The 13017-nt window shown below is 34.6% G+C and overlaps 2 protein-coding genes across 4 annotated transcripts; both read left to right on the plus strand.

Moving 5' to 3' along the window:
• The first annotated feature begins 796 nt into the window (after positions 1-796).
• LOC105769433 (probable rhamnogalacturonate lyase B) lies at positions 797-7059 on the plus strand. 3 transcript variants are annotated; one of them, XM_052631638.1, is made up of 16 exons: positions 799-1146; positions 1548-1627; positions 1779-1900; positions 2248-2298; positions 2798-2917; positions 2997-3116; positions 3601-3742; positions 4101-4271; positions 4398-4553; positions 4663-4769; positions 5170-5260; positions 5443-5584; positions 5660-5816; positions 6128-6238; positions 6326-6452; positions 6570-7059. In XM_052631638.1, exons 1-16 carry the CDS (start codon positions 1065-1067, stop codon positions 6810-6812), a joined length of 2022 nt encoding a protein of 673 aa, XP_052487598.1. In that variant the 5' UTR covers positions 799-1064; the 3' UTR covers positions 6813-7059. The 3 variants fall into 3 exon arrangements, with proteins under 3 accessions (XP_052487599.1, XP_052487598.1, XP_012445515.1); XM_012590061.2 differs by having other exon boundaries at positions 800-1146; positions 6122-6238; XM_052631639.1 differs by lacking the exons at positions 6128-6238; positions 6326-6452; positions 6570-7059 and adding an exon at positions 5971-6107 and having other exon boundaries at positions 797-1146.
• Positions 7060-8124: 1065 nt separating this feature from the next.
• On the plus strand, positions 8125-12857 carry LOC105769432 (probable rhamnogalacturonate lyase B). Its single transcript, XM_012590059.2, has 15 exons — positions 8125-8269; positions 8973-9094; positions 9211-9270; positions 9357-9476; positions 9572-9691; positions 9804-9945; positions 10030-10200; positions 10795-10950; positions 11035-11141; positions 11227-11317; positions 11418-11559; positions 11648-11804; positions 12026-12142; positions 12360-12486; positions 12587-12857. Exons 1-15 carry the CDS (start codon positions 8147-8149, stop codon positions 12830-12832), a joined length of 2001 nt encoding a protein of 666 aa, XP_012445513.1. The 5' UTR covers positions 8125-8146; the 3' UTR covers positions 12833-12857.
• Positions 12858-13017: the final 160 nt, after the last annotated feature.

The following is a 13017-nucleotide window of genomic DNA, read 5'->3' on the forward strand; positions in this document are numbered from 1 at the left end:
TAATTTTGGCCCCTAAGAAAATTTCCTCCCTTCCTACATTTGACGTCCATTAGCAACTCAACGAGCTAATGCCAAATTTGTAATTTTCTTAAATTAATATCTAAAATGTAAACATAATAATAGTTGAACGACACCATGCATTTTTTAATGTATCTCTCAAATAGTAAGGGCACATTTAATCAAATTATACCAATCGCCATTATTTGTTTTTCGCTTGCTACTTTTTCTGAACTTATCCTTCCATTTTTCTTTTTCGCTCTTAATATGATGTCATGGCATTTTATCCAATTAAAAAAGAAAAAAAAGTTCTCTCATTCAATGTGTTAAACTCTCTCCTAAGTTTTAGTTTTAAAAATATTTATAAATATAAGAAAAATTTATGAGAATTTGCAGTGCATTCTAAATATATATAAAATATTTCTATCCTATAATGTAATATTATTTATTTAATTTTCATTTTCGTATTTGGCCTAATTCAGTGAAACTTAATTTCTCACTTTGATATATAAATTTCATTTGACCCATTTTGATATTTAAAGTATTATTTCATTATAATTTTAGTCTAATTATTAAGGTAAGTTAAAAATGGTGGCTATTTTAACCAAAAAACACTAAATATATATTTTATGTATCTCTTATATATTGATTTATATTTTATAATTTCTTAAAGTTTATATATATATTAAGAAGGAAATTTTAATATATTTTTTACAAAAAAAAAAAAACCGTCACATTTTATCGGCTAAAACAACCATAATTTTTTGTTAAACTTCTTTTAAAAATTGGACCAGAGTGTAAATTAAGCGTTTAATGAAACAGAAAGGTGTTCGTTTTCTATTTCCATCGTGAAATCAAACACGCGCCTTCAGAGGTTAAACCCTTACCCGCCACGTAACTGTCTCCGGAGAACAATCGCTATAGCAACCGCTACCTCTCTCAATCGCCTACGGCGGTCGCTTCAACTTTGAAATTAATTCCGATCAGCCCATCACCGCCATCACCGCCGTTTCTCTCTCGTACGATGGAACTTACAACCGCCTGATTCCGTGACAGACTGATCGTCCATGACGAGCACACTGCGGAGAATCATAGATTGTTTCAGTGACTGTAGTGGCTGTAAAACATGTAAAGGAAATGCAAGGCAAGGTAATTCAAAATTCAAAATTCTTATTTTCAATTTTATCGTGACTGGAGATTTTTATTTATTTTCAAAACTTCTCCTTGAAATGAAAATGAGGTACATCTTCAATGAAGAAAGGGAGTGGCAATAGTAAATGCTCGACGTGAAAGCAGCAAATCCAAGTCTTGATTATTGATAAAGATCCTATATTCAAAATTTACATTTATGTTTAGACATTTCTATTTATGATATGTTTGCTTTAGGCTTGTTACTCTTACATGCTTATCCTAGTTTAAGAAGATATTGGTTTGTTATCTAATCAAAAGCCTCAAGAAATTTCTATCTTTTTCATGGATTTTATTTCTCTATTTGGATAAAAATTTTAATCGTGTCATAAAACTGTTTCTTTTACCCTTTGTATTTCCAGATATGTTGAACATGAATCAGGATACAAATTGTACCCCAATGCTGACTCAGGGAGTCCGACTGCATATTCAAGACCGTTATGTAAGTTAATTTTGTTGTCTGATTTTTCAACTTGGATTCCAGAAATTGATGGAATTGGATATGCGTCAACACATGAATGGTTGGCATCTTATGGAGGTTTACATTTGACTGATTTTGAGTTGGTTGTGATTGTGAATGGTACTTTGTGCAGGTTGTGATGGATAATGGCATAGTTCAAGTCTCACTATCAAAACCAGGGGGTATTGTTACGGGAATACGGTATAATGGGATTGACAATTTGCTTGAAGTTCGAAACAAGGAAACTAATAGAGGGTGTGTAGTATTATAGCTACTTTACTTTTCCCCTAGTTGTTTCTGCTTGTGATGGTTAATGATCTATAAACATGGAACTAATTTGGAGCATAGCAATAAAAAAATTAATTAATAGGAAATTCTGAACATGGAATTAATGCAATTAAATCAAGATACTAAGTTAGACTATGCAGTTTAAGGGCAAAGAACTTCTAGGAATCTCAGGAATATTATAAGCAATTTTCCGTAGTCCTCATATAGAGGGTTTCTTACATACTTCCTTGTGTATTATATTATTTTTCTTTCTTAATTAAATCATAGCTAATCAGACCTTTTCTTCCTATTTGACTGAAAATTTCTGATTGTAGGTACTGGGACCTGCACTGGAATGAAATAGGAGGCAAGGGAATATTTGATGTGTATGTACATTTTCCTCTTGTCTGCATATATGACACATAATGTAACAATGCAACCTCCTTTCATTAGGACAGATTTTGATTTCAAGAAATGTCTTTCTTACTATTTGGAGTGCCAAATGGCTTTCCCATATATTTGTTTTTCAAAGCAAGATGGATAGGAACTACATTGCAATAGCATTTATATATATTTGACTGAGAAAATTGGTTGATCCAAGAATTCTGAAATTATACATAATTGTTTTCATGCTAGCAACATTCTCTGCATAGCATGGTTTCTTTCTCTATATCTCAAGAGTTTTGTCATTATTGTTAGCTTGCGGTTCCCTTTCAGACAACTACTTCTTCTTTGCTTACAAAGTTTGGTTCCTACCATTTCCCTTTAGGTCTTCTCATTAGGATCAGCTAAAACTAATTCTGATTGAGTACACTTGATTTGTTGATCATAAAATAGTTACATCATGGCTAGCTAAAGTGTGAAGGAAGAGTTATTGCATTGCAGGATCCAAGGAACAAGTTTTAGAGTTATAGTGGAAAATGAGGAACAAGTTGAGATCTCATTCACAAGAACTTGGAATCACTCCCTGGAGGGAAAGTACATTCCCCTAAATATTGATAAAAGGTCCTTGCTTAAACCATATATTGGTTTGCTACTGAGATTTTCTGCAAAAAAATTATTAATTTTGATAATCTTTCTCCAGGTTTATAATGCTTCGTGGTTCATCTGGCTTTTACTCCTATGCCATCTATGAGCATTTCAGGGAATGGCCTGGTTTTGAGCTTGGAGAAACCAGAATTACTTTCAAGCTCAGAAAAGACAAGTAACAAATTCATAGCATGTTCTTCCCTTTAATAATTACGGTGCTTAAATAATGGATTTCTTTAAAAAACCTACAATTTCAAGTGAAAATTTGAAAACTTCTTTTTCTTATTCCCGACATGCTATTGTAAGAAATATGCCTTCTATTCCTGTCAATCTGGAGTTTGATTCAATTATGGACAAAACTTAGTAGTTAGTTTTCTTGAATTTATTTTGACTCTATTGATTGACTCGCTCAACTATAATTTTCCATTTTAAGAATTATGTTTCCATAGCAAGTTAAAGATAACTTCCAGTTATTGTTTAAGGCCGATGCAAGCCACTAATCCTAGATAGGTTATGAAATGGATTGAAGTGCTGTATGGGACCTCAATTTGATTCAAATATAAGTAGAATCTTTTAGTCATCGATGTATGGTTTGTAAGTGAAGTAATTTTGACTAACTAAAAATTGGTTGATTGTATGGACTTCTGAGTTTATCACAGGTTTCAATACATGGCTGTAGCAGATAACAGGCAAAGATACATGCCCTTCCCTGATGACCGATCAAATGGACGAGGCATACCTTTGGCTTATCCAGAAGCAGTCCTACTTGTCAATCCCCTAGATCAGAGGCTAACAGGAGAGGTACTTCTTCCATCCTCATTCTCCTTGTGTAATTTGTCTGGGCCATTTTCTCCATTATCTGCTGTAACCGCTTTTCAATTAAATTGTTAAACAATTTACAAACTTAATTGAGTCCAATTTGGCAAAGTTTAAATGTTTCTTGTCCTTGTTAACTCGAGATTTCTAGCCCTAGCATGGTTAGGTATTAGAATTGCTTTTTCCAAACTTAATTGAGTCCAATTTGGCAAAGTTTAAATGTTTCTTGTCCTTGTTAACTCGAGATTTCTAGCCCTAGCATGGTTAGGTATTAGAGGTGCTTTTTCCATATGTGTGCGCACACAGGAATATATGTTGTTTGATATAACTTCTTGATTTATAGGTGGATGACAAGTACCAGTATTCATGTGAGAATAAAGATCTTCGGGTTCATGGTTGGATCTGCTTTGATCCACCTGTTGGGTTCTGGCAAATCACACCAAGTGACGAGTTTAGATCTGGTGGACCTCTTAAACAGAACCTAAGCTCACATGTAGGACCCACCACTCTGGCTGTAAGTGCCTCGTTTTGGACAACAGTATTTAGTACAATTTTGACATCACTTTGTTTTTATCTCGGCATGTTATTCGCTACCATGATCATAAACTCAAGTTACATTAACTCTTGGCCTAATCTGCAGATGTTTCTTAGTTCACATTATGCTGGGAAATATATGGTTCCACAATTTGAAGCTGGGGAGCCATGGAAGAAAGTTTTTGGCCCTATTTTTATGTATTTTAATTCCGCAGCCTATGGAAATGACCCACTTTTGCTGTGGGAGGATGCTAAGATCAAGGTTTAATATTGGAATCTCCATATACATTTTTCTGTGAAACAAGCTGAAATGCTTTGTATTTTTGTATTGACATTTTTTTGGAGAAGATAATTGTATAATTGATCTACAGATGATGGTTGAAGTTCAAAGCTGGCCATACAGTTTCCCTGCTTCGGAGGATTTCCCAAAGTCTGAACAACGGGGTAATGCTAATGGCAGAATATTAATCCAAGACAGGTATGCATGCAAAATAAATTTTACATTTTCAATCACTTAGTTATCAGAGATTCGTAGAGCTCATGCGAGAAACATGATTTAGATGGACAGACTTTTCAATAGATGCTTCTTTATCAGAAAAGTGACAAGATTATTCATAGCAGTCATGTAATATCAAGAATAACTGCAATAGTCACACTGTGACTGTTACTGCAGTTTCCAAGTTTGTAAAGTACAAAAATGGCTAAAATGCTTAGATGTTCAAGAGTTCCTCTTTTGTGTTCAAAATGAAACATTGATTCCTATTCTAGTTTTTCTTTATAAGTAAATGTGATGACTACTTTTTCTTGTTAGGCAATTCTTACTTGTTCATCAGCAACTAATCTAGCTCCTGAATAATATGACGTATTACTCTGTCTAGGTATATCAGCAATGACTGCGTAATAGCTAGTGGTGCATATGTTGGCTTGGCTCCTCCAGGAGACGCAGGATCATGGCAAATGGAAAGCAAGGTAAGATTGCTTGAACTCATATTATAATTCCATTTAGCATGCAAAAGTAGCTGATACCTTTGTCCTTCATTCCTTTTCTGTTGACATTTAAGATTTGTGCTTGTAGTTTGTCTTGAAAATGCTAGCAATGTAACAAATCACACTCTTCAATATATTGATTTTGCTATTATACTTCTGATTAGAACTATCAATTCTGGACCCAAGCAAATGAGAATGGCTTTTTCTCTATTAGAAATATACGCCCTGGTGACTATAATCTGTATGCATGGGTCCCTGGGTTTATTGGAGATTACCGACACGAAGCTGTCATTACCATAATTTCAGGTAACTGTTTGTCATACTTTGATGTAGTAATTAGTTTGCTAATATCACAAGCATGATATGCTTTATGTAGTACAGGTTGTAACATTGAAATGGGTGATGTGATATATGAACCTCCAAGAGATGGACCAACATTGTGGGAAATAGGCATCCCTGATCGGTCAGCTGCGGAGTTCTATGTTCCTGATCCTGATCCGAAGTATATCAATAGGCTTTTTGTCAACCATACTGACAGGTTAGCTGCACTCTTTTGCAATCTCAAAACTATTTTATGAACTCAAAAGTTTTTAGGTTGAGCAGAACCAATTCTTTTGCTTTATCCTTTCAAAGGCTCAATAGTATTTGTCCTATCAGTTTTTTAAAGAATTTTTTGCATATGATCACACCAGATTTGGGAAGAAAAGTCTCCTGCCTGGAACCTTCTCTTATGGAGATCCTCTCTCGAGTTTACTTATTTGATATGCACAGTCCTAAGAATTTGCAGCTATGCGAACTCCTTAATATGTTCTCAGTTATCATTTTCTGTTCCTCCACTGGTAGGTTTAGGCAGTACGGGTTGTGGGAGAGATATACAGAACTATATCCTGAAGGAGACTTGGTTTACAAAATTGGTGTTAGTGACTACAGGAAAGATTGGTTCTTTGCACAGGTGGTCAGGTACACTGATACAGCTTTTAACATCATTTTTTGTTTTAGTTATCTGTCATTTTCTCAAGATTAGAGAATTATTTTGAAAATTTTCAGGAAGATAGGCGATAATGCATATCAAGGAACTACATGGAAAATCAAGTTTGAACTTGATAATGTTGATTGGAATGGTATCTACAAATTGCGAGTGGCACTTGCATCAGCTACTCTAGCTGAATTGCAGGTAAAAAACTACACTAAATTGCTGATGTGTGATGCCAGTGAAAGTCTTTGGTCATTTAATTCAGTTATACAATAAAAATCACTATTTTCTTTTATCAAAATCTTTCTTTCACTCTAGGTTCGGGTTAATGACCCAAATTCAAATCGGCCTCTGTTTACAACTGGACTGATAGGGAGGGACAATGCAATAGCGAGACACGGGATTCATGGAATCTACAAGCTGTACAATGTGGACATACCTGGTACTCGATTTGTTAAAGGGGAAAATACCATCTTCTTGAAACAACCAAGATGCAACAGTCCTTTCCAAGGATTCATGTATGACTACGTCCGTTTAGAAGGTCCCCCAACTCCATGTTAATTCAGGATTCTGTTCATCACTTTTCTATATATTCATCGTTACCATTCATATATGTAGGATCCGTATAATGTTATATTTGTGAATGATGATTAGTGATGTATCGAAAAGGAATAAACTACAAATTGATGGAAGAGAGCCAGATTTGTCCGTAGCTAAAATATTTTATACATATATGTAATGTACTTGTTTTATGTAAAAGAATAGTTCCTTTTATCAGAAAATAAGCAGGTGCTGATGTTTCTGGCAAGATTGGTTTCTTTTCTGGATTTCTTTTGCGATCTAAACTTCTTAATGTTTTTGAAAAACCAGCCATTGCAAAATATAATCAAAGTCATTAACTACGAACTAATTTTTGTACCCAAAAGAAATGAATTCATAACCCTTTAGTTATATTTATTATAGGAATAATAAGATAATAAATATAACTTTAGAAACATCCTAACTTCAGCATGATGCTGGGGATTGTTTTGTACTTTCGAAGGGAAAAAAAAAATTGTATTTTGAACTTTTATATGCTATACCAAAAGGTTTTGTATTTTCTAATTAAAAAATTGAGATGACTCGAGCACTTTATTTTTGTTTCAAATTAAGTTTTAAGTACTTGAATTGAATTCTCAAGTCTCAAAGCAAAACTAGAACTTTTTTTTTTTTGTAATTACTCGATGGTATTTATAATCTTTATCCCTTGTTGTTGTTTTCAAATTGTAAAATCTAATTTTTATTTAAAAGAATATAGAGCCATGATGCGCGTAGGAGCCATGTTATTTGGAAGCTCAAGGAAACTCTGTGTACCCAACTGCGGCATGTAAACAGGAGCTACTTAAAGTTAAGAAATTGTTTCAATATCATTGCACCTTTGTTTGCCATTTTTTTCGAAGCATTCATTTATGGATTTGATCTTTTGCCCCTTTAAATGGTTCCTTGATTTTTGGCTGATACACAGAGTTTCCTTGAGCTTCCAAATAACATATAGGTCCATGTTGAGTCACGTAAAGAGGTTTTTGATAATTGAAGATGCGCAGATTTCCTACATTAGCTTGGCTTGTTAGACAGTTACCATGTTTGTCGCCTTAAGTAAACCTCACACTGAAACATTGGGACCCAATCATGTTAAAACTTGCAAGTATGCTTCGATTTCTGATTTCTTCAAAATCATTATAAAAAACTTACCAACTCCAGTTTACTATGAATGAAAGAAATAATGGTTTCCCAAAGTCAAAAACAAAAAGTAGGTGAAATAGATTTCTTTAAGCATTTACCAACTAACTTATCCAGGAGGGTTTCTGATTGTACCATTAGGCATGAAGTTTCACCAATGTTTAGTGCTTATATATATGGTTTTGCATTTTCCTCTTCTTTCTCGGAAAATTCAAAGCTTTGCTGAAGTAAGTTCCAGAGCTAAGATTAAGAAAACCATGTCATCACCAGGGGTGCAGCTGTATATTCAAGATCACTACGTAATTTAATTATTTTTCTTTCTTTATTATAATGTTTTATTGTAATACTTTTTTATCTTTTAGGTAGGGTGAAAAGAAAATTAAAAATATAAAAATAATAAAAATGAAAAATATATATTTCTTTCCATTAAAGTACTATTTAAAAATATTTTTTTAAATATGCATAACTTTGTACACTTAGGTCTCACATTTTCTCTGTCACTCCAAATTGGAATTATTTATTTTTATTCGTCGGATAAAAATTTTCCTATTTTCCTTTTCCTCACTTTTCTTTTCTAGTAAAGACATTCAAAATTAATTTCCTTTTAATTTTTACTCTGTCAAGCACCCATAGTTCTTCTGATCAATGTGCCGGTTTGAAAATGGTTAGAATAAAGGTACAAGCTATGTTACGTAGATTTAGGTATAAGTGTAAATACGAGTATATGTTCCACATGGATATATTCAATTTTTTTTCCGTTTCTTTTTTAGGTATTAAAATAGTATGATTTGGAAGGTCATATCATTCCTCTATCCAAATCCAAATATGCATCAGGCATAAATATTTCAAGAAAAAATAAAAAATCAGAGCAACATAAGTCACAAGGGTAATTTGATCAAAACTAGCAATGCCCCTTAGAGGCTAAGAAAGAACTTCTTAGCCAATGTACTTGAAAAGTTTGAACAAAGTCCTGTTTAGTTATAAACGAGATAATTGCTGCAGGTGTTGATGGATAATGGAATAATACAAGTGACGATATCGAGTCCTGATGGAATTGTCACCGGGATACAGTATAATGGCATCGACAACTTGCTTGAAGTTGAGGATGAGGAAGTTCATAGAGGGTAAACATTGCCTCATAGCATCACCCATTGCTCTGTTTAGTTCTTGTCGTCCATTATCTTTTTTTTTTAAACATTGTTCTCGTTACAAACAACTTATTTCCCTATGCCATTGGCAGGTATTGGGATCTAGTTTGGAGTAAAACAGGAAGTACAGGGACAACAGGAACATTCGATGTGTACGCCCATTATCCCGTTCTTATGAAGTGTTATCCCGATTCTTTATTTTTCTCTATATATGTCCCACATATGTGTCCAAATACAGGTTTAAAGGAACAAGTTTTAAGGTTGTAGTAGAAACCGAGGATCAAGTTGAGGTCTCATTCACTAGAACGTGGGATATCTCTCTCGAGGGCGATGTTGTGCCTTTGAATTTAGACAAACGGTCCGTGCTTGCACCAAATATAGTTGGAGGCCATGCATACAAATTGTCAATCAACAAAGGCAAACTAAAACGATTTGTAATGATGGGTTTTTCAGGTTCATAATGCTTCGAAATTCGCCGGGATTCTACTCGTACGCCGTTTTCGAACACTTAGAGGAATGGCCTCCATTCAATCTTCCGCAAGTCAGAATTGTATTCAAGCTCAGAAAAGACAAGTAAAAAGATGGAGGCCATTACATGGACTCAAATGTTATTAGTTTGACATGTTTGCAAAAAAAACTATGGTTGTCATCTGAAATATTGCATACTTTGGTACTCAAATGTTAGATTTCATTACATGGCCGTAGCAGACAACAGGCAAAGATTCATGCCCCTGCCGGAAGACCGGTTACTAGACAGAGGTCAACCTCTGGCAACCCCGGAAGCTGTCCTGCTTGTCAATCCGGTGGAGCCGGAGTTCAAGGGAGAGGTAAAAATCGATAGGCCTTAAAAGTCTCACATCATTAGATATTCATTTAGATTAATATATTTGGTTAATGTCGTATATGAGCAGGTTGACGACAAATACCAATATTCATCTGAGAACAAAGATCTAAAAGTTCATGGGTGGATATCATTGAACCCCCCTGTGGGATTTTGGCAAATTACTCCCAGCAGTGAATTCAGGTCTGGTGGACCTATCAAACAGAACCTGACATCCCATGTTGGTCCCTATTGTCTTGCAGTAAGTGAATCAATTAGCTATGTAAAGTATTAGTTAATGTTCTAGACATGACAACACAGTTCTCCAATGTTGGTAAAAGTACAATAGATGTCCCTCTATTAACACTCTGATTGCATTTTGCTCTTTTTATTAAAAAAAATAGGTAAAATAGTCATTATATCTAAATTCAAAGAAGAAATTTGTTATTTGTATTAAAATTTAATTAATTTGTACAATTAAAAATTGACGCGGCTGACAAAATAACTTATAGTGTCATGTGCAAATGACATGCCATGTGTATCTCATGTTGATGTACAAGGATCGATTTTTAACAATAAAAATGAATGGAATTTTTAACATAAAGATCAATTTGCTCTTGATTTAACACACATGGACTAATTTGCTCATTTTTTTAGTAGAGGAAAAATGCATTCTCACTCTTAGTATGGGTGCCTCCATTATACTTTTACCCTCTAATGTTTCATAAATCCCTCCGATCTTGGCAAAGGTAGGATTTAATCTCAAGTCAATGAACATTACAATGAACCATAGATTGGATTCTATTTGGTCCTTAATGATGATATACCTAATTGCATCAACTCTGTTTCAAACCAGATGTTTCTCAGTGCTCACTATGCTGGAGAAGATTTAGTGCTGAAGCTCAATCCAGGAGAGCCATGGAAAAAGGTTTTTGGACCAGTTTTCTTGTATCTGAACTCTGTCTCAAGTGAAGACAATGCCTTTTCCCTTTGGGAAGATGCTAAAGACCAGGTTTGAATAAGAAAAAACATTGAATCTTACCTTGTCTTTTTTGTTGGTACCAAAAAAAGAAAACTTATACAATTAGACCTTCAGATGCTAAGGGAAACCCAGAACTGGCCCTACAGTTTTCCAGCATCAGAGGATTTTCCAAAACCAGATCAACGGGGTAAAGTATGCGGCAGATTAGAAGTTCAAGACAGGTTCCATTTTCTTAGTTTATGTCATTTGCTTGTACTAATATCAATTGAAGTTCTATAAAGCTATATGAAAATCAACATTATTCAGGTATGTTAGCTATGAACCCATCCCAGCAAATGGTGCTTATATAGGCATGGCACCACTGGGCGATGTCGGCTCGTGGCAAAGGGAATGCAAGGTGATCAAGCTCTAAACCAGAAAAAAATTCATTACTTGTTTCACAAGCTTCTAATTATATATGTAAAAGAAATGGTACCTCATATCAAATGTTTGGCCAGGGTTATCAGTTCTGGACCAGAGCAGATGAAGATGGCAACTTCACAATTGATAAAATAAGGACTGGGGAATACAATATTTGTGCATGGGTCCCTGGTTTTATTGGAGATTATAAATATGATGTTGTGGTTAACATTACAGAAGGTTTTTCATTTCTGAATCATGAAAAATAATGAACTATATTGAATTGTTGTTGTGTATTTTATTTCATATCCAATGATATGCAATGCAGGCTGTGACATTAGTCTGGGTGATCTGATATATGAGCCTCTGAGAAACGGTCCTACGTTATGGGAAATAGGCATCCCGGACCGTACGGCAGCCGAGTTTTACATTCCGGATCCTGATCCCAAGTACATTAATAAACTTTATGTCAACCATCCTGACAGGTTAGTTGAATTACGTTGATTTATTTAAGGTATCTTTGAACTTGTGATAAAATAGTACATTGCACCTTTAAAGAGAGAATTTAGATTGGAGTCTTAAAAATGACATTGTAAACCATTAACCGGATTAATTTTCTTGGTCATAAACAAAACATATTATTGAATTGAAAGAACTGAATTCTCTTGGAATTCATTGGAAAATTCAAAATGTATGTGATGGACAGGTATAGACAGTATGGGTTGTGGGAAAGATATGCTGATCTTTATCCAGATGGAGACTTGGTTTTCACGGTTGGAATCAGTGACTACAAAAATGATTGGTTCTTTGCCCAAGTTAACAGGTTCACCTATTCAAGCTTTATTTTCCCTTTTTTATTTCTCTCTTAAAATATTCAATACATATCCGATCATTGATATAAGAATATTATCACATAACCCTCTGGAAACCTCAAAAATACATTAAAAAAACCGTAAACAATGAACTAGTACATATCCATATCCATAACCGACACACCGGAGTTCAAAAGAATCATTAAAGTATGTTTAACCGTATAACAGGAAGAGAGAAGACGGTACATATCAAGGAACTACATGGCAGATCAAGTTCCTGCTCAGAGATGTTGATCATACCGGAACTTATACATTGCGGCTGGCTCTAGCAACTGCTCATCTTGCTGAATTGCAGGTATATACATGCAGAACCAGTAATCTGTTTTACACATGTGCCTTAGCCATTTTCATTTTGTAGCTAGAATTTGAACTGCATTTTCAATGCCACACAACAGGTTCGGGTCAACGATCCGAAATCAGACCCTCCTCTGTTCACAACTGGAGAAATCGGGCATGACAACACAATTGCAAGGCATGGAATTCATGGTCTCTACCGACTTTACAACATAGATGTGGCTGGAGTTGAGCTTGTTGAAGGGGAAAATATCATTTTTCTCACACAAGCAATGAACACTGACCCTCTTCAGGGGATCATGTATGACTATATAAGGCTTGAATGTCCCCCTACAACTTCCAGTTAAAGATTATGAATTATAGCTTTAGATCCTTGAGTTCTCGAAATGTATTCGCAAAAAAAAAAAAAAATGGTTTGGGTACGCTTCTATTAAGATGATTGTTCCATTTATGCATCCTAGAAAAATTCATACCATATAAATTTACTTTCAAAGGTCATATAATCAAATATTCAACTAAACTTCGAATCCCA

Source organism: Gossypium raimondii, chromosome 5 (assembly GCF_025698545.1).
Source record: "Gossypium raimondii isolate GPD5lz chromosome 5, ASM2569854v1, whole genome shotgun sequence".
In the NCBI taxonomy this organism is placed as follows: Eukaryota; Viridiplantae; Streptophyta; class Magnoliopsida; order Malvales; family Malvaceae; genus Gossypium; species Gossypium raimondii.